The following is a 25,737-nucleotide window of genomic DNA, read 5'->3' as shown; positions in this document are numbered from 1 at the left end:
ATCACCTAGGGTGTCTAGGAATCTGAGGCTCCACCACAGACCCGGGGCAGAACCTGCACTTTAATGGGGTCTCAGGGTGACCCGTGGGCACATTAGAATCCCCCTCGGAGTGTTTAAGAAACCCCCAGGCGCAGGCCAATTAAGTCAGAATCTCCAGGAGCTTCCTTCCATCTTTCTGTAAAAGCCATTCCCGTGTATTGACAAACAGAATCAGGGCTCTGCACTCTCCCAGGAGGGATCTTCTCCCCTGGTCTGCACGCCTGACCCTGACAAGCGCTGGCTTTGCTCCTCCCTTCACCCCCTCTTCACTGGTCTCCCCGCTGTCTCCATGTTCTTCCCACCCTCTTCTGGACACCTAGGGTGTCCGGGCCGGGCCCCCTGTCCACCACGGCGTCCATGGCCCATGTGACAGACAGCTGCCCCTACAATAGGGAAGTCCTGCTCAGAGCTGAGAATCCGTGGGGAAGTGTGGAAATGAGGCAGGCGGATGAGGCAACAAGAGCCGGCAGAAGGACCTCCCTCATCACGCTCCCCCAACTCCTCGGTCTCCCGGCCCAGAGCTGACCATGCCCCTTACCCACCGAGAACTCGCCCTCCCGAGGAGTCCTCCCTGGAGACCAGCAGTCAGCCAGCCCCCAGAACTACAGAGAGTCAAGAAACTAGTGACCGTGTTGGGCATGTGCTGACGGCCGATGCCCAAAGCATGGAGAGACAGCAGCGGGCAGGACGGGAACTCAAATGCCAGACAGGATCTGGGGGCAGGCAGGGGCTGTCTCCGCCTCCTTTCCTTCCTCCTCTGTCCTCCCCACCCCGCCATCAGCCCCCACCCCCGTGGGGCCCATGGAGCAGAAGCCACAGTCACTTCCTGAAGGCAGCGGCCCAGCTCAGGTCCCACTCGCCCTGTGGCCCATCACCCGCCTGTAGCCATGGTGAGTGAACCCCCATCCCTAGAAGAGACCCCCCCCCGCCCCGCCACTGGCCACAGGCAAGGGGTGCTGTGGTTGGAGACTGGAGGGCATATTCCAAGAGGTGAGTGGTAGAGGGGCTAGGAAAGCCACCCAGGTAAACAGCAATGACCATCTCAGAGGCCCAGAGGCGGGAAGCAGCCGGGACTCACTGCTGGGACAGCCGGGGCTCCAAGGGGCCTATGGCCCAGGCTGAGGTTTCGACTTTAACAGGAGGAACAGGTCAGCATGAAAAGCAGCCTGGTAACAGGAGACCAGCGTGAACACAGGGGCTTCCTACGGGTGACAAAGTGGGTCACGTACCCACTGCCCACCCTGCACCCCAGCAGTCACCCAAGTTATGACCCGCTGATGCCGATTTCTCTGGTCCTGTGGGTCACCCAGGGAATCCTTGGCCCCACCCTCTCCCGGAGGGGGGCTTTAATAGAGGTACTTCAGGCCCCGGGGCGGGAGTCACTACCTTTCCTCGTTCTCGGGATAGGGAAAGTGAGGCACAGACAAGAGAGCAAAGTCCACACGGTTCTGCCCTGCCCCCACCCCCACTCCCCAATCTCCTAGGCCCCGGGTGAAGCCAGGATTGGGGGCCTGCAGCAGGGCCACCTCTGGTCAGAGCCGGCCTGGCCTGTCCGCCTGTGTCTGTGACAGAGGGTACAGGGCCGGTCAGACTAGGTGTGCCAAGGTGCACGTGCCCGTGCTGCCGCGTGGGCCTGCCTGCCGGTCAACTGTGAGTGCCCTGACCGTCAGCAAAGGGTGTGTGGGACTGTGACCCTCAGCCCACATCTGCCGCCGGGCCTCTGTGTCTCTTTCTTCACGAGGCTTGTGACAGACTGGACGTGGCTGAGTATATGCCTTTGTGTATATTTATTTCTGCTGAGCCCCCACAGTGTGCCAGGCACTGGAAGGAGAGCAACGAATGAGCCAAGTCCCTGACCTGCCACGGGGTCTGGGGAGGGTAGAGCGAACAAAAAAACAGTAGTCAGGGCACATTTATGAAACAGTGTCAAATAAACTCTGTGATACTTTGCAGCAAGTACTAAAAGTAAAATGCAGGTCAGGGGGACGGGGAGGACCGGGAGGAGAGGGGGAATCGATTTTTTTAAAATATGGGTGGTCTAGGAGGAAGGCCTCTCTAATGAGGAAATATGAGAGATGTGGTGCCCGGGGGGCTCAGTCGGCTGAGCATCCAACCTCGTCTGGTTCGTGAGTTTGAGCCACGCATCGGGCTCTCTGCTGTCGGCACACAGCCTGCTTCAGATCCTCTGTCCCTCTCTCTCTCTCTGCCTTTCTCTCTCAAAAATAAACATTTTTTTTTTTAATTTTTTTTTTCAACGTTTATTTTATTTTTTGGGACAGAGAGAGACAGAGCATGAACGGGGGAGGGACAGAGAGAGAGGGAGACACAGAATCGGAAACAGGCTCCAGGCTCTGAGCCGTCAGCACAGAGCCCGATACGGGGCTTGAACTCACAGACCGCGAGATCGTGACCTGGCTGAAGTCGGACGCTTAACCGACTGCGCCACCCAGGCGCCCCAAAAATAAACATTTTTTAAAAAAAGAAGAGAAATTATCACGAGCAGAGACCTGGAGGTGGAAGAGGCGAGAAGCAGGCCATGGGGAGAAGTGTCACGGGCAAGGGGGCAGGACAAAGGCCCAAGACACTGGGGGACGGGAGGCGGGAGGGCGAGGGGGACGAGGAGGTGGCCAGGCGAGGAAGGATCCAGGTAGGAGAGGCCAATGGATGGTTCAGGGCCTTCATGAGGTCTTTGGCTTTTACCATGGGGAAATAAAGGAACATTGCTGGATTTTGAGCAGAGGGGATTCCTCTGGTTGCTGTGGGGGCAGGGCCTGGCCAGAGATGAGACTGGGGGGCGGTGGGGGGGGGGGGCAGGAGACCCAGGAGGAGGGCCTGGGTTCCTCCCGCCCGCATGACAGTGGTACAGGCAGTGACAAGTGGCTGCATTCTGGATGTATTCTGAAATTAAAACAGAAGGGACTAGGAACGGGGTATCTCAAGGACACCTGCAAGGCACCACCAACTGAGGGGGGACCGGGGGAGCAGCAGGCTGTGAGGGAGCAGCAGGAGCCTGGGTCCTGATGGGGGTGCGCCTGGGGGCACATATGCAGTGCCTAAGTGGTCAGGGCTCCGGGGAGCCTGGAGACAAATGTGGGAGTCCTCAGCCAACACTGGAGAGAGCCAAGGACACAGGGGAAGAGAAGTCGGCAGAGAGTCCCTGCCTGACTCTGGCTCCATGTTCCTTAGGGGAGCCATCAGGACTTCCGGAGCCTTCAAGCAAAGTTCCAGGCCTCTCAGCTCGAGACCAGTGAACTCCCCAAAAAACCCCTGAAGCCTGAGTTCCACAAACCCCTAAAGAAGCTTCCAACAGCTGAGCTAAGCGAGCACCCCAAAAAGCCCCCGCAGCCCGAGTTCAATGCAGTGCCCAGGAAGCCTTCGCAGCCCAGTTTCGCTGATCTGCCCAGGAAGCCCTCCAAACCCGAGTTCAGTGAACCCTCCAAGAAGTTCCCGCAGCTCGGGGCCCCTCAAAAGGCCTTGCCCCCCCCAGAGCCCAAATCCAGCGCCTTCCCCAAAAAGCTACAGCAGCCTGAGCCCAACGAGGCCACCCCAGACCCCTCACAGCCCAACTTCAGTACCCTCCCCAAGAAGCCCCCGCAGCCTCAGGTCGGTGAGCTTCCTAAGAAGTGCCTGCCGCAGCCTGAGTTCAGTGAGGTCCCTCAGACACCCCCTTGGAAGGTGGAGACCAGTGGGCCCCACCCCCACCCCTCAAAGCCTGACGTCAGTACCCTCCCCAAGAAGCCCCCACAGCCTGAGTCCGGTGGGCACCCCAAAAAGCCCCCGCAGCCTCAGGTCGGTGAGCTCCCTAAGAAGTGCCTGCCGCAGCCTGAGTTCAGTGAGGTCCCTCAGACACCCCCTTGGAAGGTGGAGACCAGTGGGCCCCACCCCCACCCCTCAAAGCCTGACGTCAGTACCCTCCCCAAGAAGCCCCCACAGCCTGAGTCCGGTGGGCACCCCAAAAAGCCCCCGCAGCCTCAGGTCGGTGAGCTCCCTAAGAAGTGCCTGCCGCAGCCTGAGTTCAGTGAGGTCCCTCAGACACCCCCCTGGAAGGCTGAGTCCAGTGAGCCCCACCCCCACCCATCACAGCCAGACTTCAGTACGAAACCCAAGAAGATCCCAGCCCCTCAGCTGAGTGACCTCCCCAAGAAGCTCCTGCACCCTGATTTTGGAGACCTCACCAGGAGGTCCTCAGAGCCGGAAGTCAGTGTGGTTCCCAAGAGGCCACGGCAGTCCGAATTCAAAGCACCTTCCAAGAAGCCCCTGCAGCCCGAGCCGGGGGGCCTACCCAGGGTGGCCTCAGAGCCTGAGTTTGGCCTACTCCCCAGCAAGTTCCTGCAGCCTGAGTGCCAGGGGCCCCCCCGCAAGTTCTCACAGCCCGAGCCCAGTGCTCTGCCCAAGAAGCGCCCGCATGCCGAGTTCTTTGGTGATCTTCCCAGAAAGCCCCCTCTCCCTGGCTCTGTTTCGGAGAGCTCGCTCCCCACTGCTGTCGCGGGCCCCGGCCCCAGGCTCCCACTCAGTCTCACTCACAGTGGACGGTCGAGGCTGGGCCTCAAGCAGGGCCACCCGCCCCGGCGGAGGCCTCTGCCCCCTGCCAGCAGCCTGGGACCCCCTCCAGCCAAGCCCCCGCTGCCCCCAGGCCCCAGGGACGTTCAGAGCTTCCGGAGAGCCGCAGCTGCAGCCACAGGTGGGTCCACAGGTGGGTCGCGGCAGCCCAGGCAGAAAGCCGGGGAGAGGCTCCCGCCAGGGCCCGCCTCCCTCCCGCTCTCCTCCCCCCACAGCTCTGAGGAGGGCTCGTTCCGCTGCTGCCATCCACTTCCAGGAGCAACAGACGAAAGACATCCCGCAGTGAGTGTGGGGGGCAAGCGGCCCCGGCACAGGCCCGAGGCCGCAAGAGGCCCTCATCTCAGTATCTCTGCAGGGACCAGGATGAGATCTACGAGCTGTATGACGACGTGGGGCCCACAGACCACTCCGGCCCCAGCGGCGAGGGCAGAGGTTTGTGGGTGGTGGGGCCTAGCCCTCAGCCAGACCCTCCGCCCAGGCACCTGACCATCCATCGCCAGGGCATATTCTGCCGCGCTGCTGGCTGAAGCCAAGTTACCACCCATCTCCCTGGCAACACTGAGGGAGAAAGCAGAGAGCAGGAAAGGCCCTCCGGAAAGGTCGGACCAGCCTCTGGTGGGCGGAGCAGCCAGTGGGTATGGTGTTGGCCAGGAGTGCGGCCCCGGGGCGGTGGCAGAAGGGGCGAAAGAGCCGCGGAAGACTGCGAACGAGGACTTGGTGGTGTGTGAGCCACCAGGCGGGTGAGAGCGAGCCCACGACGCGGATGAGGCCCGCGTTTCGAGCCCAACGCCTGGGTGCAGAGCCAAGGCACCCTGAGCTGGGGACAAGGGGTCAGGTTCCACACAGACCTGTTGTGTCGGAGGTGCTTGCGGGACTCGGGCCTGAACTCGGGTACGGGCTGGAGACGGAGACACCTGAGCCTGTGGTCCTCGACACTCTGTGCTCCGGGGTCCCAAAGGCCCCCTTTTCTCCCTTCTCCCCAGTCTCTGCTCCGAGAGAGCAGGAGGACAGCGGAGCCGACCCAACGTGTCCAGTCCACTGCAGGGTCAATGCCTTCACCAATTTCGAGTGGGGGGGAAAAAAGCGGCTCCCGTGCAGGCACCCTACGTGCACGTCACTGACCCTGCACGACCTCCCACCCACCCCCAAGGCCACATCATGCCCGTTCTACAGATGTGGAAGCCTGACCCAACTAACTTGCCCCAGCTCATTGTCAGTACAGAGGAGCCCAGGTCCTGTGGTCCCGGTTCCCCCGCCCCACCTTTGGAAGGGCTTCCTACAGGGCAACTTTTTATTAGGGGTGCCTTTGGGACGCGCCCGCTTCCTCCCCACCAGCCCCCGCACCAGGTCTGCTGCCTGCACTCCTCCTTCCCGAGCCCCTCCTGCTTCTTCTCCTGGGCTTTCCTCAGGGGCTGCTTGCAACACCCCTCTGTTAGCAGAGCTTCCTGGCAGGGCCCCTCCTGTTTCCGCTCCAGTGAGCCTCCCGTGGCTGGGGTTTGGGGGCCGCTCTTCGGGACAGGGACATGGGGAGAGAGGGGGTGACTCTGGTAACTGTCCAGCAGCCTTGCAGGCATGGCCCGCCCCCCTCCCCAGCCCCAAACCGGCCAGGCACATCCCCAACTCTGCTCACCATCCCTGCCAGTGGACAACTGTCTCTCCCCATTCCGGGTCAGTCGTTCTTTGCGATTCCAATCAAATACACTTCCCAAATCTTTCCCTTCTCAGACACTGTCGGGGGGCGGGGGGGGGGGGGGGGGGGCGACTCACTGTTAGTACCGGTTGTTCCAAAGGCTACTAGCCTCCCACTCTGCCTCACTCTGGAGCGGTGGCGGCCCTCCTCCAGAGGCTCCTCGCACACCAGGGGGCTTCCCTGGAAGGCGCTGGGGCCAGACCTAGGTGGTCCCAGGACCTGAAGGGGCCATCCTCAGAGCCCGCCTTACTTGTGTGGCCTGATTTGGGTCCCACTGCCAGGGAGCTTGGGCTACAGGTGTGCCAGGAGGGTAGGGGCCCCGGAGTGCCTCCGGGAGGAGTGGGAGCAGCGGGAGGGAGTGTCCTGGGTAAGACTATGGATGGCACCATCCGAGCACCAGGCTAAGGAGGCTGGAGTCTGAAGTGAAAAGGCGGGGGCTTCAGGTTCTGGATCCTTCACTCAACTGGTACTCACGAGGCTCTCGCTGTAAGCCAAACCCTCAGTCAGCAGGCTCCTGCCTGGAAGGCTGGTAGTTTGCCAGGAAGTCAACCCTGACCTGGGAGACTCACAGTATACAGTCTCAGCAGCAGCCAGGCCAGTCCAAGAACCCCACCCCACCAGCCCCTTCGCAGATGCCCACTTCATTTGCTCAAGGATATGCTTTCACCTTATGTTTGACCCAAATCCCATGACAATTCCCAGAAGCCAGCCTACCCTAGGAGACAGACATGAAATAGCCTTAAAAGCCCACAGACAAATCCTCCCTCTACCATTTACCAGCTGGATGACCCGGGGGCAGACCGCTTTTACCCCTCTCTGAGCCCTGATTTCCCTCCTCAGCAAGCTGGGAATGACTGTATTCTCCGCTACGAGGAAGGTTGTCATGAGGGTTGGAAGGAGTTACTGTGGTGAACGATTTCAGCCTTGCCGATCATGCAGTAACAGTTACGAAAATGAAAAGCAATGCACTAGAACTCACAGCCCAGGAGAAAGACCTGGGGAGAAGATGGGGCCGGTGGGCAGGGTGAGGGTTGGGAGGGGACTGACGTCCTGAGAACTGACACAGGGAAGTCTCCGTTCCCAATCAAGCCACCAGGGTTGAAAGGGAGGCCTAGCCCAAGAGTCCCTACCCTAACTCAGTGTTCTCCCCGCTCCCAGATGGGGTGCCATCTACCCAGCAACCCCCCAGGCCGCCACAAGACCCAGAGCTCAGGTACCACAGGGCAAAGGGTGTGTGTAGAACGGGGTGGGGCCGAGGTCTGGGAGGTCAGGAAGGGGACGGGGGTGGGGTGGGGGGCACATCTTGCTCAGGACCCTCCAATTCCTCAGGAAGGAGAAGGCCCCCCAGCCCCAGCAGTTGCCACCTGCAGACCTTAAGTCTCTGAAGCAGATCCGGAAGGCAGAGAAAGCCGAGAGGGAGTTCCGGAAGAAGTTCAAGGTGTGAACACCACAACTCTGTGAACAGGAGCCCTGGGAGATCTGGCACAGCCCTAGGTGACCAAAGCCCTGGGGTGACAGCACAAAACAAAAGCTCTAACTTCTCCCTCCCCAGTTTGAGGGAGAGATAGTGATTCAGACAAGGATGATGATCGATCCCAACGCCAAGACGCGTCGCGGGGGTGGCAAGTACCTGGGGATCCGGCGTGGGGAGATCCTAGAGGTGATCGAGTTCACCAACAAGGATGAGATGCTGTGCCGGGACACCAAGGGCAAATGTAAGTCAGGCCAGAAAGTCCTAGGGAAACGGGCCACCACCAGAGCCGGGAGCTCACCTATTCCACTCTTTTTGCAGATGGCTACGTGCCCAGAACAGCTCTACTGCCCCTGTGAGTACTGACTGGCCCTGGCTGGGGGTGGGGGGTAGGCGGCTGGTCAACGGGCTGAGGTGACCCTTACTGACCGAGCTGTACTTTCCGCCAGGGAAACGGAGGTGTATGACGATGTTGGCTTCTAGGGTATGTAGGTGCTCTAGGTGGGCTGGAAGGGATCACGGTGCCTGGAAGGAGGTAACCCCTCCCACACCCCGTTTCCCCAGGGGCTGCTATCTTCTTGGGGGGGGGGGGCAATGGAAGTCACCCTCCCTTCCTTGGCAGACCCTCTGGAGAGCCATCCATTCCCCAGGGGACAGTAAGGCCCACAGGTGTGGGTACCCAGGACAACCTGCCCGCCCAGCCACCTGCTAACCCAGGAGCCTTGGATCCCAGCTTGGCAGTCACAGAACCATCCAGGCTCGTGCCTGACTGCATACATGAACCACATAAAGCTCCTATTTAAAGCGATCCCTGCTTCTTGTCTTTTCTTTCTGCCCTGACTGGCACCCAATGGAGACATGATCTCCTTGGGGGTCTGTGAAGTCGACCCTGTACCCCCACCGTCTCACCCATCAGGGATAAACACCAGGAGAAGTGTGACGAGGAGGTGACAGCAAGGGTAGGACGCCACATCCAAACACAACAAGCAGTGGCTGCAGCTCCACGCGGGCTGCCAACAGCTGTCTAGCCCAAGTGGACCTATGTGTGAGGTCACATCCTGGTGGACGGGGGAGGGGTGACCCAGTTCTGACAGAGCCCAGGTATCACGCTCCGCCTGAGCTGCTACAGGACTAAACATGCTCAGAAACTCACACCCTGCCTGGTCTGTGGTAGCTAAGAAACGCTGCCTTGGACTGAACGTATACACCCCCCCAAACACACAAAAATTTCCACGTTGAAAGCCTAATGCCTAATGTGATGGTATTTGGGGGGGTGAGTGGAATTGGTGTCTTTATAAAAGAGGAATGAGAAGCCCTCTGTCCCTTCCCACCATGTTGAGATTATAGCTACAAAGTGTCGTCTATGAACCACGATCAGGTACCCTCACCAGACATGGAATCTGTTGGGTGTTTTGATCTTGGACTTCCCAGTCTCCAGGACTGCAGGAAATAAACGTCTGTGTTTAAGCCACCCAGTTTATGGTACCTTTGTTATAGCGCCCGAAGTAGACTACGACAAAAGCCAAACTGGAAATGAGCCTGACACGATGTCTACGCCCCAAAGAGTAACTGTAAGCAAGGAGGGGGGATGGCGGCTTTCAGAACCACTAACATCCAAGTGCATGCCAGCACTGGAGAATCCAAGTCCGCTCAGTTTCCAGAGAGTTCTCCTGAAGTGGCTGAGGCCCATGTCCTCCCCCCATCGGCGTCCACACACACAGCAAGGATGGGGATGCGACCCCCAGTGGCCAGAGCTCCAAGGGTAGAAGGAAGACTGGTTCTAGCTCCCCAAACCTCAGGTGGAGGCCCCACAACACACACGCAAAAAGCAAGCGTCTTTTCAGGAACTGGTATTTATTATCAAAGTCATATTCGATGTCAACAAGATGCCACAACTACAAAAAAAATTGCGCACATTGCAATCTCAATGCAAACAGTCAAATGGAACCCCAGTCATTAAAAAAGTAATTCAAATTACCCCAAAAAGCAACTGAATTTTTTAAACATCTTTATACATCCAGCCAACAAATTAAAATGGTTAACAAGAAAAAATACAAATTCAGAGGTCTGGTATCGATGTTTAAAAAAGGCAACTGCTTAAGCATTTCTATCAATTCGAACATCAATCTCTCGGCCACTCAGCTTCATCCCATTCATCATCCGGCAGGCTCTCTCAGCCACCTCTGGCGACTCAAACTTAACCACACCGCACCCCTTGGACTTCCCGTTCTCCATCTTGATGTCGGCATACAGCACGTGGCCTGGGCACAGGGAGGGAAGAAGAGACCACAACTCATCAGGCAAACCCAGAGCTCAGCCTCAGTCTGGGCTCCACTCAGTCCAGATCACCTGTTGGATTTCGGTGGACAGAGTCAAAAGGGAGAGCGCCCTGGCACATGAATGCTCAGAACGCAGCAGCCGGAACCCAGAGACGATGGCCCTCAAGCCACGTTGCCATTCTTCTGCCAAAGGACAATAATCGGACCGGCCCGTGACAAGACCTCCTGGCAGCTTCACACGCGCATACCCTTACGCTCGAGAAAGTTAAGAGGGGGGCCGTGTGCAGCCAACTTTATAGGTGAATTTTGCAGAGGCTTGGGCTTCAGGACCCCACGCCACATTTGCAAGGCCATCATGATACAATGGACACTCTGTACTGTTCAGATATAAGCTGCATCCTAATTAGGAAGTGGGTTGCACATATTTATTCATGCACTGATTAAGCATCCAGGTATGTGTCAGGCACCATGAAACAAGTCTGTAAGAGGGAAGAGCAAAGGACAGGACCATGCAGCCTGTGCTAAGGGAACAACGTTTCTAGAGCCATTAACTCAGCCTGAGGGAAGGTCAACATCTCCAGGGCTTCTCAGCAGAAAGTTCTGAAAGACCTTCACCAGAAGGAAGGCTCTTGCCATCCCAGCTCGAAAATAAAGCACTTCTGAAAAATGGCACTTGCAACTCAGGGTTCAGGAACAGGAAGGAGAAAGGAGATGAAAGAGGAGGGACTAAGTTGCAAAGGGGCTGGTGAGTTTCTCTTTTGGCAGCCGGGTCCAGTCTGATCCAGTCTGACTGGACCAGCAGCATGATCCAGTCTGACTTTTCAGACTGCCTACTGTACAATGTGGAAACTGAGGAGTGGGGAGAGGGCACGAGGGGGTGCTATGGCTCAACAGGTGCCCCAAGAGAAGAACCAGGAGCAGCAGCAAAGTGGTGCAATCTGAGCCAACACTGAAACAGGAAATGAGTAAAGACGCTGAGGAAGCCTTGACCCAGCAAACCGCCCAGACTCCTGGCTTAGGCCTGGGGCTCCCACTTGACAGGGTTAAAAAACCAGAGGTGATGTGAGTGAGGAGCAGGGGTTCACCCGGTGACAACTTCACTTCCTTTTGGCCACAAAGCGAACCAAATGGTGGCCTGGTGTGCCGGGAAACCAGAGCCCCTAGGCCTCATTCACACACACACACACACACACACACACACACACACACACACACACACACACACACTCTCACCCCTGGGAACTCCTGGGCAAGTGCTCTCTGAGGCATGAACCAACAGTGCTGAGGTAGAAAGCAACCTCAGATCAGTATTTGTTTTATTCAGCTTTGTCACTTAGAAGCCATGTGACTTTGGGAACGTGACTGCCTGACTCATCTGTAAAATGGGGACATCACCTCCTTTCAAAAACCATAGAAGAATGAGGTTGAAATGAGAACACAGGTGAGAAGTGTCTGACACATAAAAGGAAACCCAACAGCTGGCTTGACTATCTGCACAGGCAGAAAAATGGCAAGTCCCATCAGTCGCGAGTCATGGCAAGTGGCAGTGAAGACCAGGATGGGAGCTTTGCTTCACCCCTCAAATGCATCACTAACAAGCCAAGACTTCGGAGGCCACACAACACACGGAAGCACCTAGAAAGCCTTTTCTCAAACACTTACCACATTCGTTGAATTTGTCTTTTAGCATCTTCCATGTAAAATCAAATGGGAGCTAAAGGGAAAAGGAGAAACTGATGAGTGACACACCCTAATGCATAAACCTCAGGGTCTCTTGGGGGCGGGGGGAGTGGTTCTTGCTGCACCAAGAAACATCTCAAACTGAGACGATCAGCAGAGAACAAAACAAGCCTGCCTGGAATGAGGTTCTAAACCAGCACACCAAGTACACTTCCTTGTTCAACGTGCAGAAAATGCAGTCGCCTATGGTGAGCGGCCCACAGACCACTCGACAGTAGCTGAAGGTGGCCAATCTGGTAGGAAGAGAATTTAGATACAGCCCTTTATCCCTCGGTCTGCCACGCCCGGGTACAGCGGCCCTTCAAGCCAAGGGAATCAAGCAGCTAGGGTTCCTGAGCTCACGGTCGGTTCCACCCAGCAGTCCGAGAAGCCCCGGCTCCTGCTGCACATATACCGCGTGCTCTTACGTTCTGCCCTGATCCTACCAGCACCAAACTCTGGGACAGTGGCAAGGTGGCCTTCTGTGCTGCTACTCTGCTCCCCTTCTGGGGGCAACCCCCTGACTTCGACCCGCCCCCTCCCTCTCTGTGCGTACCACCACCAAGAATCTGCCCAAGAGCCACTTACATTTCTCACAAATATCTGGCAGGCCTTCCTGGCCACCCCAGGAGCATGGCCTCCAGCTCCGCCAAAGGAACCTGCGAAGCTTCCTCCAAAGTTGCCTCGCTCCATCTCGATGGCGCGGTCAAAGCTGGCACCGCCACCGCCACCCATGGCCAGGCCCATGCGCTCAATGCCAGCGCCTAGGGCCGGACCCATGGCAGGACCCATGCGCTCCAGGCTGTTGGCGCCCATGCGCTCCAGGCCCATGCGCTCGAGACTGTTGGCGCCCATTCGCTCCAGGCCCATGCGCTCCAGGTTGTTGGCGCCCATGCGCTCCAGGCCGGTGGCCATGCGATCCATCACAGGGCCCATGCGCTCCAGGCCAGCCCCCATGCCTGCGGGCACCATGCGCTCCATGCTGAGGCCCATGCGCTCGATGGCAGGGCCCATCCGCTCCACACCAGAGCCCATGCGCTCAATGGTCTGGCCCACGCGGTCGATGGGCGCGGCCATGCGCTCGAGGCCAAAGCCCATGCCGGCACCCATGCGCTCCACTCCGGAGCCGATGCGCTCCATGGTCTGGCCCATGCGCTCGATGCTGGAGGCCATGTGGTCGAGGCCCAGTGGGCCCATACGCTCGATGCCCGAGCCCATGCGCTCAACTGAGCCCATGCGGTCCATGACCAGGCCCATGCGCTCAATTTCGGAGCCCACTCGATCCATGCCATGGCCCAGGCCTGCGCCCATGCGCTCCATGCCGGCACCCCCAATGCGGTCAATGCCAGGGCCCATCCTCTCGATCCCAGGGACACTGCCTCCACCTCCACCTGAAACAAGGACACAAAACACAGGCAAATATCAGGGACTTGCACGCTATGTGCACCCACCACGCCAGAAAGGTGACCTGGGTACAGAGACCGGGGCACTCCACAAACTCAACCACAGTTCAGGAATTAAGTCCCACGACAATTTATCATGAGACACCCCTCAAATGTGGACAACTGTTAAGGCAGGGTAGCGAGGACACCATTCTTCCTATTTCTGTGCCACAGCTGAAATGTCCATAATAAAATTTAAAAAGGGAAAAAAATCCACCCTGGAGCACCTGTGTCAAAAAATGTTCTCCAGGTTACTTCGGAAGTTCTAGAACTCGTAAACTAGCTCTGTGAGCCACGGTGGTCAATTTCAGAGAACCTGAGCTCTTCCCACCACCAGACACTGAGAAATGCTCTCAAGGGAGGAAGCTCCAAAACCCCCCCTCAGTCAGCCAGTGTAATGGATTTACTTGAATTGTATGGGACAATTCAAATCCCTCACAACCTTTATCCTCTCCCAGCTCATCCCTCTCCCAGATGCATGCTGGTGGCCAGTCTGGCTGAATTTCCTTAGCACCTCTAGGCATAAAGAAGCTAGTAAATAAACGGCCACATAATTACTAAGAGATAAAGAAAACAAATACCAGTATAGATCCTCTATGTCTAGACGAACAGACACCCACTTCCGGGGAACCTTACTCTGTGAGGAAAACCACTGAATGACTTATGTGTAACTACTCTGCTGGCTTTCAAGGAAAGAAGTCGATGGCACTCCAGAGTGGATTCTACAAACAGCCTAAGGTCAGTTCTCAGTGCCATGGTTCAGCTGGACACATGCTGGCAGGTCCCTGCCAGCAGGACCCTGTGACGGCTGATAACTCTGGACAAGGAGGGTCTGGCATCACCACCAAGGCCACTGCCCACCACTTTTCCACATGCAGAGCCTAAGGATCCCCCCTCACCTCACCACCACCAGCACCACCTGCCTGTGATGAAGGGCAGCTGAGCCCACAGCCAGCCAATTACTGATCCGAGCAGCCCGGTGCAACATGTAAATCAAGAGGAAACTCAGTTTCTATAAGTGAGTCTCTAACGGACAGAGTGACCTCACGTCACTCCACTTCTCCATGCCCGTTTCCTTAGTAACAGTTAATAACAGCACACCGAGTGGCAAAACATAAACACGGTTTTACAAATACTGATTTCCAAAGCAGAAATTTCTTAGGAACTATTTTTTTTTAAAAAGTAAGATAACTAGAAAGGGTAGGCAGCATGCTCAAGAGGATCAGAAATCAGGCTGACTCCCCGGATGCCAACAGTAGCAGAGAACTAGGAAAAAACGGTGCCCACGTGGAGTTCTAGAATCAGCACACCACAGAAATAACCAGCAAGTGGAGTAACCAAGGAAATGTCAAAACACTCAGAGCCATGGGCGGGGGAAATCAAGCTGAAAAAGTACATTTAGTTTTAACTACCCATTAAAAAAAAGCACATTAATGGAAGCATATATTCCAAAATGCTTACAATACTCATCACAGGGCAGTGAAATTGCAGAGATTTACTTTCTTTATAATTTTTTGAATCTTAGTAAGAGTACATATAAATACTTTAGTAATTATTTGTTAGGTATGGAAGTAGTATAGTAGGCTTTTATAATTAAGTATTTACTTTTAGGAATTTGTAATTTTATAGTATTTAAAACCCCCAAATTACACGGACATTATAACGACAATGGCCAATGCTTACATAGCAGTTAGTAGGCACACTTTTCTATGCATTAATTCATTTACTCTGCACAACAACCCTATGAGGTAGGTACCATTATATTCCCATTTTACAGTATGCAAAACAGAGGTTCAGTAACTTGCCAAATGTCACACAGCTAGGAAGAGACAGAGCTGGTTCCCACCCAGGCAGTCTATTTTAGAGCCCGTGCTTTTCACCACTACACTCTACTATCCCCGTTAATAACAGCCTATTCTAAAAATCAAAACATCAAAACTAAGCGTTTCCTACCTCCTCCCTGCTTTGCAATGATCTCTCCTCTCTTCAGTGCATTACTTAGGATTTCTAAGGAAATCAGGAAGAAAAAAAAATTAGCCAAATTTCTCTATGGTAACAGAAACTTGTTTATTACAGATTCCAGAGTAAGAATATTACTAATTTAAAAATAAAACAAGGGACAGGGGAAGGGGTTAAGAAATACACACACAGAGACAAGATCATTTTACTGGAAAACTGTTAAGTCCTTGATGATGGGTCATGATATTAGGATCCCATGTAGCTCCAGAGTCTGAGGCCCAGTTGGCAACACCATCTGGGAATGCATCCAGCAGAGCTAAGGAAGACCAGGGTGCACCAATGAACTGAAACTGAGGAAGTCAGAGCAAGAATGGGGCCAGCAGCAGTTTTCTAAAGCAGTCCAGACCCTCAGCGCTCACACTGAAGCCTGCGCTCATCCTCCCAGATCCAACCAACACCTCATGGTTGTCCTTTAGAGCAAACTAAAGCTGTAGTTACTTACACTCGCTGCCCAAACCCTGAAACGCAGCCGCAACTGCCCGCAGCACTGAAGCGTCACCTCATTAAGTCGTGCAGGGACTCCAGCAAGCTGAGCCCACCAGCCCCACCTGGAAGGAGCTGGGGGTGATGCTGACTAAAGTGACACAGCTTCAGGAAAATAAAACCCCCAACACATCCAAAACTCATCCAACACCTCGTCCAAAGGAGAAAACACTGTCGCCTGCTTGCCAACAATTCATCCGAACCTCTTTAAAGTCTGTCTGCGCATCTCATTTTAGGCCCATGACCGCAGAGAGTAACCCTGAGCCCACAGCTGTTTCTGGTGCTACCTGCTAAAGGAAGGACACAGGGAAGCACACACCTCCAGCCTGCAAGAAACAACACACCTCCAGCCTGCAAGCACAGGGCTCACTTATTCTTCCGTGACACCTGTGATCCTGCTCAGCATACCCAGGCCTAGGTTCACCTTCCGAAAACGGCACTTAGATCAAACTATTCCTGCACACATCCTTCACAATCAGCCCACCACTGTTAAAGAGAAAGGAAAAATTCTTTTCATGGGCAAAGACCTCCCTGTCCTATAACTTGAACCTGTTCTCTCCACCCCAGGTAGACCCTCACCTCCAAACCTCTGCATCTGATGCTGTCAGCCCTCTTTATCTGCCAGCACACCCTCTACCTATGCTGAACCCTCTCAAGACACCCAGCCCCTCCAGCTTAAACCACATCTCCTGCACTCATCTTTTTGTATTCCTGCTTGGATCCCATGCTCTCTGAACAGAGCACTTCTATCAACCACCGAGAGCAGTGCTTTTTCAAATCTTAACACAGAGAGAAAATGATCACCTTTGGGTGGTGCTCACATGGCTGCCAAGGGCCAAGGAACCAACATTTCCACTGGCACCCTCACTAGGCCTCTTCTACCAGAGGGGCCTCTGGTGCTGCCCTGAGCCACTGGGCATCACCTCCACAGCTGCCATCACCTCCTTCGAGATCAAGAAACACACAACTATCTCCCTGTACCACCAAGTACAGTGGCCTGCAGAAACCAGGGCAAAGATCTACTGCCTTGATAGAAGGGACAATGAATGGGGAGGCCCTACAGAAAATACCACCAAAATTATTCCACTTGCGGGGGGGGGGGGGGGGGGAATCAAGAACTGAATATAAAAAAAAAAAAATCATAGTCTGAAAACCCAACTTAAACTTATTTGGTACAAAGACGCTTTTACTCAAGTGGGTCTGACCACAAGGAGCAACAGAAATTCCAGAACAAAGCCCTCTGCTCCTGCCCCTGTCACTGTGCAAGGCCTCAGCACACAGAGACAAGGGAGGGATGGCAAAGTAGCAGGAGACAGCAAGGCCTACAAGGTGACACTTCTATTCAGGTCAGGACAGAAGACTCTCCTGCTGCCACGAGAAGTAACGACCTCACCAGATCCACCTCCTGCACCTCTGCGAGAAACGAGGTGAAGGCTGCCAGCCTCATCACGGAGGTGAGAGGCACCACAGAGGGGCAAAGGATTAAAGGCTCAGGGCAGGAACAAGTGCCTGTGGGAGCAAAGCCATGTGCCATCTTGTTCTTCTCACCTCAGTATCCACAAATCGCTACTTGCAGCCAAAGGACTGTAAGTTTTCACATGTTTTTTAAACTACCCAGCCATTCTTGGGGAACCTGGGTGGCTCAGTCGGTTAAGTGTCCAACTTCAGCTCAGGTCATGATCTCGTGGTTGGTGAGTTCAAGCCCTGCATCGGGCTCTGTGCCGACAGCTCAGAGCCTGGAGCCTGTTTCAGATTCTGTGTCTCCCTCTCTCTCTGCCCCTCCCCCGTTCACACTCTCACTCTCTCTCTCTCAAAAATAAATGTCAAAAAAAAAAAATTATTTTTTAATAAAAAAATAAATAAAAACAAAACACCCGGCCATTCCATGACACAAAAAGCAAAGCCAGTCAGACAGTAAGAAACTTTTAACTGACCTAGTCGCATACAGATTATGAATTCATCCCCCAAGTTCTACAAATTTGAAATAATCTAGAATAAAGTTATAGACAGTCATATCAAACATACAAAAAAAAAAAAGTAAATCGTCACTACCCGCCTGGTAAGACACAAGAAAGTCAGTCCTTCCAGCTACTTCACATGCGGGGAGGGAAAAAGAAATAGAAGTCTCCCTAAACTCAGAGTAAAAGGAAAACAGTTTCTAATAGTTCCTGGTTTCCATGGAGAACACAAACACAAAGAGGACGGGAGTCCTAGAGATAATCCACAGAAGAATCTTGTCTCACTGATGAACTGGATGATGAATCTTTCTACAGCCTTCATAAATTCTAAGAATACAACTAACACAAATAAGACAAAAAGGAACCTAAAACCTCACACCTAACTCAATGGGTCCCCTAAAGACAGAGGCTGAGCCCTCTGCGGCAGCCACCTAGCAGCCTCACATCTGCACAGAATGAGAAGCAGGTAAAGATGGGGGAGGAGCGCGGACCGATGCTCCAACTCTGCTTGGACAGAAACAAACTTAGTGCAGAAATGGACAATCTCTTTGCGTCATACTAACAAAGAACTAAGCTGACAGATTCTCAGAAACATCTAAACTCAAAACAGCAGGGAAGGGAGAGACACTCCGGGCAATGCAACCAAAACTGAAACGAAAGTTTCTCTGCACTTAGGCCCAATACTCCAGGCCTTCCAGCACCAGAACACTTCTCTAGTTCCCTGAGGCCTCTTGTAAAGGCACCAGCAATCACACCACACCGTCCGCTAACCAGAGCACCATGGCGCCCTGGACAAGGGGACTCACACCCCGCTCGGCAGGACCTCAGAAGCCACTACCACCGCACTAGATAGCCAGCGTTGTGTAAATGCAGCAGCTCTAACTCCCTCGGCAAGCAAACACCTTATACCGATGCAGCCAAAGAAGCCATTTGAAAAGACTATAAAGGAAACTGGTGCTACTGATACGAATAAAAAATTTAAGGACCAAAAGCTTTTACCTAAGTCCAGAAAACAATGTTTTAAAAGACGATGGAAAGATAGCAGACTCTGCTTAAGAAAGAACCTCTGAGTTGAGCATGAGCCCCGCTCACGTGGGGCCTTCTTACCCATGCCTCTGCCATGGGGCTGTCCAGAGCTTCGCAACATTCCCATCTTGTTTCTGGCAAAGTCTCTCTCAAATCCTCCACCCAAGCCACGCTTCATCTCTGTGGAAGAAATCATTACCCTAGGCCTTTCCAGGAATCCCTCTGTGCTTCAGGCATGAATAAAACAAATTACAGGCACACAGCAGCCAGCACCAAGTCAGCACGCTTACTTTTTCTAGGAGAAACTATCACTCATCCCTTATTCCTTACAAAGGTCCTCTCACCTCAAGTGAGTCCCTGCAAACCACCTACCTTCAATCCACCAAAGACTAACTGATGACTTTCATTACAGTCACACGGTGGCTACACCAAGCCACTACAGCAATGGGCTGCATCCACGCTGTATCACAGGAAGCAGCAGCTCCAGCTCTCGGTTACTTCCCAAGCCCCTGCCCCACCCACAGCGTTCCGGGGGGCGCCAGCAGTCCGCGGAATCTGCCCAACAGCCTGCACACCTCTATCACCCCCCACCATCATGGCCCTTTTACACAGAAACTAAGGCTCAAATGACTTGGTAACCTGACCAAGGCCACCGGCCTGCTATGGGATGAGGCAAAGGCTGGAACCTATAAACCCAATGCAAAAACCCAAACTCTCCTAACACAACCACATCCAAGGAGAATCCAGAAACATCCCTGCAGTATAACATGCTTTCTCCAGGATCAACCGTAGTGGTCTCCTCTACAGAAGGACACTGGTAACTTCATTACTTTTTTCTACATTCACAGCAAGAGTTACGTTTTGCAATGCCTTAAAAAAAAAAAAAAAAAAACACAACAGGGGCACCTGGGTGGCTCAGTCGGTTAAGCGTTCGACTTCGGCTCAGATCATAATCTCACAGTTCATGAGTTCAAGAGTTCAAGCCCCGCATCAGGCTCTGTGCTGACAGCTCAGAGCCTGGAGCCTGCTTCGGATTCTGTGTCTCCCTCTCTCTCTGTCCTTCCCCCGCTCACTCTCTCTCAAAAAAGGAATAAATGTTAAAAAAAAAAAAAAAAAAAAAAAAAATTTTTAATTTAAAATAAAACAAAGGTCTTGGGACTCCTGGGTGGCTCAGTCAGTTAAGCATCCAACTCCAGGTTTCAGCTCAGGTCATGATCCCACAGTTCGTGAGATCGAGCCCTGCATCCAGCTCTGTGCTGACAGCATGGTGCCTGCTTGGGATTCTCCTTCTCTCTGTCTCAAATAGATAAACGTTAAAAATTAAAAACAAAACAAAACAAAACAAAAAACAAACCTAATTAATCTTGCTCCTTAGAAATCAGGCAAACAATCGCCTTCAATTGTGCAACTGCCAAAATTGGTTATATGCAGCTCAAGCCCTTATACTTTCAATGAAATAAGTCTACTGAGGATGTGGAAGCAGGCTAGCATTATGAATTAGAAATGCCTCATTCAGCAATGGCAGACGTGCTATTCATAGTGTGAATAGACCGAACTGAAGGTCACAGGTTGGTGGCATGCCATCTGCTGAAAAGGTAACTGACTTGTGTGAGCTTGCATGTGGCAGGCACAGCAGAGGTCCCACACTGGCACCGTAACAGACAGAGCTGGGCTGCACTCCTTTAATCCCTATCATAAGGGCATGAAGACAGCAGCACTCTGCCCCCTGGAGGTAAGGCAGTCACGTGCAGGCAGTGATATGACAACAGCCTCAGAAGTCATCTTCCCAACTGTCAGCAGTCTCTGCAGTTCAGGGAACTCCCAGTGAATTCCAATGTAATCCCCCCAAAATGGAAGTGTTTTCGTTGTCAAGTATTGCATCAAATCATTGTTTGGGATTTGGGTTTTTAACCTGTAATTCCTAAGCATCCATTCTATTAGGACTTGACGTCTACTTTGACTGATAAGAAATCAGAATCTCAGGGCCAGTCTGATATCAGCACCTGTGACCAGAACAGATGGATTATAGTCGCCAATTAAATATTAAACCCAAAACATCTTTATCCATTTCCCTCTGTGATTACGTTGACTCACTCAAATCCCAGAACACAGCTCAAGTGGAAGAAGTCCCTGTTCTCTGCTGTCGAGGATGACATGGAAGGACTGAGTATCTGTATGTGAGAACATCTAAGAGCACTGCATCACAACACATCCTCCACTGTTGCTCCCCACGAGAATCTGCACTCGGAACCCTTTGATCACCAGGCTCAGAACTGTGGCTGCTGCCTTCCACCTGCCAGGTTACCAAGGACTTTGCCCACACAGCTCAGCACAGCCCCAGCTCACTTCCGTCCGTCCGCCTCTAAGTCACATCACTCCACTCCTCAGAGCAACAATGTTACCTCCTTCCTGAAGACTCATCTGTTTTGAGCAAACACTAATTTACCAAGCCAGACTCCTCCAACTCTTTTTATTAAAATTCCCATACACATTATGAACTATAGGCTGGCTTGAAAGCACCCTGCAAACTCAGGCCTTTGTCCCTTCATTCCTGACTACTGGTGAGGACTTCCCTACATCTTTTTACCGTTATCTAGAACAAGACAACCCCATGGAGAAGGACAGTTTATTCATGAGAAATATCTTTCTTTCCAGTTTGATAGTTAGTAAGGTCCATCCTAGTAAGACTCTCAGTTGCTCTAATTCAAACTTCACATTAAATGACACTGCAGGTCAGAAAAGAAACATTTACATGCAAATCTTCAATGACCTTCCTCCTCAGGGAAGTTTACGTGTATAAGGGAAGCCTCATCCCCACAGGTGGGGGTAAAAGAGTCCACCAAGCCCTAGAGAATTTCAGAAAGACAGACTGTGGGGCTTCTCAAGGCACACTCTGCAGGCCCACTGAGGAGGGGCTGACGCCCACGCGGAAGGCGGTTCTGAAGGGCAGGATCCGCCAGATACCGGGACCCATCTCCCAATATCACTAGCCATGTGACCTTAGGCAAGTCACTCTCCGGGCCTCAGTTTCTGATGAAATGGTGATAAAAGTACCTACAAATCATGTGGTTCTTGCAAGGACTGAACAAAACACACGGTTACAATGATAATTAATACCACTGAATTTCTGTTAAGGGGTCGAAAGGGACAGAAGATCTGAAAATACACCAAAATTCTCACTATGGAAATGCTGAGCTCAATCACTGTCTCTGCTCACAACTCCAAGTTCTCAGAGCAGATGCTCATGAACTGACGCAGTCCAGCAGTCCAGGAGAGAGATGAACTTGATCAAAAACTCCAAAGAAACTAAAACTAATCCCTCACACTTGAAGATGATTTTAAAGTGTGCAAAACATAACCATAAATGTGTCTACAGGATGCCTGCTAGTGCTGGAGGCAATAAAAAAGCTCTAGAATTTTCTGGGTTAATTACTGGGGAGATTCAGAACACAGTTCAGTGGCTGAGGGGATTAACACTTACCTACCGGCAAGTCTAGCTTCTGAAATACAAACTTATGATTTCAAATAAGGCAATTCAAAGACACTGGATTCATCAAGAAAAGTGGAAGGGGCAAATCTTATTCATTAAAAATGGGTGTGCTGCCTCACAGTCGCCCAGGAGACAACAACCAGCAGAGGGCAGGTGCACGCAGGAAGGAAACCCAAGTCTTACCATTTATTCTGCCCATGTTCATCCCAGAGCCAAATCGACCCATGTTTTCCATACCGCCACCAAAAGGTCCCTCCATTCCTGCAAGAGATATCCACATTTGAGCACCATCCCAATGAGACCGCTTACACTCATCAGGAAAAGAAAGATGTTTTCATGAGTTTCACTTTGGGTGTTTTCTGCCAGGAACTTCCTTACCAAGTGTAAGGACTTTGGGGGAAAAAATGCTAGTGCCCTTGCCTGGAAATCACCACCTTCAAAACGCTAATCTGATCCACCCCCTCAACAGACAAGTAAAAAGAGGCCCAGAGAGATGGAGTGATTTGCCCAAGGTCACAGAGCTAGTTAGTGAGAAAGCCAGACCAAAAGCCAAGATACCCACTAGGAAAGACTGACAGGTAAAATTAATTTCTGGACTCAAACTTTTAGAAAACCGAAAGTGAGAATTCATGCAAGGCTTAAGGAAAAAGAAAGAGGAAAGGTGAGAGAAAACCATACCTAAAAGTGATTACATTTGTACTTCATTTTAAATCTCTTACCTCCCATTTTATTTATGCCAAATCCTATGCCTTCCATTCCCATTCCTTAAAAAGAAAAAGTCAATGCAAACTAAAATTATGTCAAAGTAGTAAGTAACGTTTGAACTTAAAAAGCACAGGAAATTCCAAACCATCAAATGAACAAAAAATATCCCTGATTAGGAGTATATTTTAGTTGTCAAGGAAAAGGGGGAAAGCGGTTCTACCATCTCCCCTGTCACACTATCACATTCTAACTAAAAAAACGTTAGTCTTTAACAAAATAATCACGTGACTCAAAATTCTGTAGGGTCCACATACAGTTTTAACAACTACCCAAATCAGACCACGTTAAACATGATATATAACTAACCAGGTACAAAGTGGAGAGCACTTTTTTATAAGCTTATTTTAGGGAACATAAGTAGATTTAAAAACCCCCTTCAAAGATAAAATTCTCTAAATAAAAAGCAGTTCCTAAAAACACCAGACTTTCTTCTTGGTGCCAGGGGAGTGGCCGTCAGACTGGCAGGGCCAGCTGAGGTGACGGCTGAGGGGCTGAGGTCAGCCCAGAGTTTAATCTGGGAGGGAGACAAGGGATACGCAGAACTGACAGAAGTGGAGTGAAGGGGCGTCCAGGCTGCAATTCAAAGGATTTCAAGAAAGACAGCCGTTAAGTCTGTGGTCATAAAAATGAAATCGTTCTTAATAGTATATAAACACCTCACTGCACAGAATGAAAATGCTGAACAGCAAAATATAAAGTATATTCTCCACAAAGTTTTTATTCATTAGCTATTTATCATCCTGAACAAAGACAACACTCAACACGATGTCTTTGTGGCCTGTGACAGCTACGCTGTCATGCAATGAGGCCCTCCTGTGCTTTTTTGTATCCGCCAATGCCCCCACCCCTACAAGCCACTATCACCATCAGGCAAGAGCCTAAGGGTGTCTGGGTAACAGACTGCGGCAGTGCTGTAGTCCCAGGTCAGGAGATCTACAGTGTGTCACTAACTGATAATGTGACCTTGAGCAAGACCAACTCTCTGGCCTGCCTCCTTTTATCGAATAGCGGAACTACCTCAGCTCAGAAGGTCATGCAAGGACAAAATGCAGAAGTATAACTTTAGAAAAGAGGATTCAATTCAGTAAAAACACAAAATACTGCTTTTATCAAAATAAATGAGAGAGGAGTAAGGAAGAAATTCTGCCCCAATTAAATCTTTATTCCATCTGAAGTACTCAACATCCAATGATCCCAATAATTTGAAAAACTAACTTCCCCAGAAATCTCCAAAGCACACTGTAGTTCTCACCTGCGGGTCCTATGTTTCCCATGCCAATGCCTTTATTCAGGTGATTGGCATCGATCGGCTGTCCTCCTGGGCCCAACCCCATGCCAATACCACCAAGCCCATCTGAAAGGAAAAGAGAAAGTCGGAAGTGTAGATTCCACTTAGAAAACCATGACCTTCCAAAGCAAAAAGAGTCTTTGTTTATACTGTGTTGTAAATGTCACACTCCATTCCAATCCACCCACCTCCAAGAGCAAACCCAGGGCTTTTGGGAGCTATCCCTTTCAAGGCGTAACTTTTCATATGCAATTGCAGAAAAGCAATTGAGAATTACAGAGAATTATGAACTCAAATGTAAGAATCACAGACACTTACTCATTTCCCCAAATCTCAAACTGAGAAATGTTTAATTAAAACAGGCAATTAAGGGGACACCTGGGTGGCTCAGTCAGTTAAGCGTCTGACCTTTAGCTCAGGTCATAATCCCACGGTTTTTGAGTTTGAGCCCCAAATCAGGCTCTCTGCTGTCAGCATGGAGCCCGCTTCAGACCCTCTGTCTCCCCTTCTCTCTGTCCCTCCCCCTCTCATGCTCTCTCTCAAAAATAAACATTTTTTAAAAGGTTAAAAAGGAGGGGCGCCTGGGTGGCTCAGCCGGTTAAGCATCCGACTCTTGGTTTCAGCTCAGGTCTTGGTCTCAACATTTCATGGGTTCGAGCCCTGCATCAGGCTCCGTGCTGACAGTGCAGAGCCTGCTTGGGATTCTCTCCCTCCCTCTCTGCCTGTCCCCTGCTGGCTCTCTCCCAAAATGAATAAATTTAAACAAACAAATAAATAAGGCAATTAAGGACATCGGGTGGCCAGCAGTGCAAATGTGCCCAATCACCACCTCACAACCTGGTAGCCCAAAGGACTTTCCCCAAGAAAAAACAATGGAATAAACCAGCCAGTTAATACACTGGGCATACACTATTCTGACTCTACAGGTGGTTGTAGCAACAATGAAACTACTGTTCTCTTCTGCCCAGAAAGCTTCCTAACCTGTGGATCAATACCCAGTCCGCTCTCAACTCCATGCCCACACACACAAGCAGGGATGTAAGAATACAGACTGGTCTCAAAAGAGCAAACAAGACCAGACAGTGCAAGACACTTGCGGTGCTCTGAGTGACCTTGGCCTGACGCTTAAACCAAGACCAGGTTTTAAATGGTAACCAAGTTCATTAAAAGTAGTAATAATACCTTAAAAAGAACCTTGATACCAGTTCCCAGATATTTAATCTGTTTTAACAGACTAGTGTTTTTAAACTGCATAGAAACAGCAAGCGAGAGATCACCAAGGTTACTTACTCCCTAAGGGACTGAAGATTTTGAAGTCAACCCTCTGAAATGTGTTGGGAGACCAAGAGTCATGGATAATGGGCTCCCTGGGGCCCAATGTGTGCCAGCCAAGGCTCTCAAACAGCCCTCATCCCACTTCCTCTAGGCACAAACGTCAGTAAGAGCCATCACTCTGATCCTGAGTGATCATGGCAAGTGACCACATTGATTAGGGCAAGGATATGTGG

At 51.9% G+C, this 25,737-nt stretch overlaps 2 protein-coding genes across 11 annotated transcripts in view; one reads left to right on the top strand and one right to left on the bottom strand.

Moving 5' to 3' along the window:
• The first annotated feature begins 391 nt into the window (after positions 1-391).
• PRAM1 (PML-RARA regulated adaptor molecule 1) lies at positions 392-8,568 on the top strand. Of its 3 annotated transcripts, none has more exons than XR_009261148.1 (10): positions 392-929; positions 3,226-4,720; positions 4,815-4,881; positions 4,955-5,031; positions 7,448-7,502; positions 7,619-7,727; positions 7,842-8,004; positions 8,082-8,115; positions 8,210-8,295; positions 8,383-8,568. XR_009261148.1 is itself a non-coding variant. In XM_058728200.1 (10 exons), the coding sequence occupies exons 1-10, from the start codon at positions 927-929 to the stop codon at positions 8,241-8,243; spliced, it is 1,887 nt and encodes a 628-aa protein (XP_058584183.1). In that variant the 5' UTR covers positions 392-926; the 3' UTR covers positions 8,244-8,568. The 3 variants fall into 3 exon arrangements, 2 of the variants coding, with proteins under 2 accessions (XP_058584183.1, XP_058584182.1); XM_058728200.1 differs by having other exon boundaries at positions 3,226-3,642; positions 3,793-4,720; positions 8,210-8,568; XM_058728199.1 differs by having other exon boundaries at positions 393-929; positions 8,210-8,244.
• Positions 8,569-9,595: 1,027 nt separating this feature from the next.
• HNRNPM (heterogeneous nuclear ribonucleoprotein M) overlaps positions 9,596-25,737 on the bottom strand; it is a 40,284-nt gene continuing 24,142 nt past the window's right edge. For 2 of the 8 annotated variants that reach the window (XM_058728208.1, XM_058728209.1), the window contains 7 exons: positions 24,194-24,295; positions 22,896-22,940; positions 22,360-22,437; positions 15,154-15,207; positions 12,347-13,149; positions 11,702-11,753; positions 9,596-10,021 (listed from right to left, as the gene is read on the bottom strand). In XM_058728208.1, the coding sequence (XP_058584191.1) occupies positions 9,858-10,021; positions 11,702-11,753; positions 12,347-13,149; positions 15,154-15,207; positions 22,360-22,437; positions 22,896-22,940; positions 24,194-24,295 (1,298 nt within the window). In that variant the 3' untranslated portion in view covers positions 9,596-9,857. Of the gene's footprint in view, positions 10,022-11,701; positions 11,754-12,346; positions 13,150-15,153; positions 15,208-18,767; positions 18,867-22,359; positions 22,438-22,895; positions 22,941-24,193; positions 24,296-25,737 lie in introns of all 8 variants that reach the window. The other 6 variants (XM_058728202.1, XM_058728201.1, XM_058728205.1 and 3 more) reach the window with 6 other exon arrangements.

The sequence above is a fragment of the Neofelis nebulosa genome, chromosome 4 (genome assembly GCF_028018385.1).
Source record: "Neofelis nebulosa isolate mNeoNeb1 chromosome 4, mNeoNeb1.pri, whole genome shotgun sequence".
In the NCBI taxonomy this organism is placed as follows: domain Eukaryota; kingdom Metazoa; phylum Chordata; class Mammalia; order Carnivora; family Felidae; genus Neofelis; species Neofelis nebulosa.
Note: the sequence above shows the minus strand (reverse complement) of the source record. Positions and strands in the feature narration are given on the sequence as shown.

Coding starts and splice junctions, on each gene's coding strand:
- PRAM1 (XM_058728199.1), top strand. Junction 4,882..4,954: donor CAGACGAAAGACATCCCGCA/GTGAGTGTGGGG, acceptor GTATCTCTGCAG/GGACCAGGATGAGATCTACG. Junction 5,032..7,447: donor CCCCAGCGGCGAGGGCAGAG/GTTTGTGGGTGG, acceptor CCCCGCTCCCAG/ATGGGGTGCCATCTACCCAG.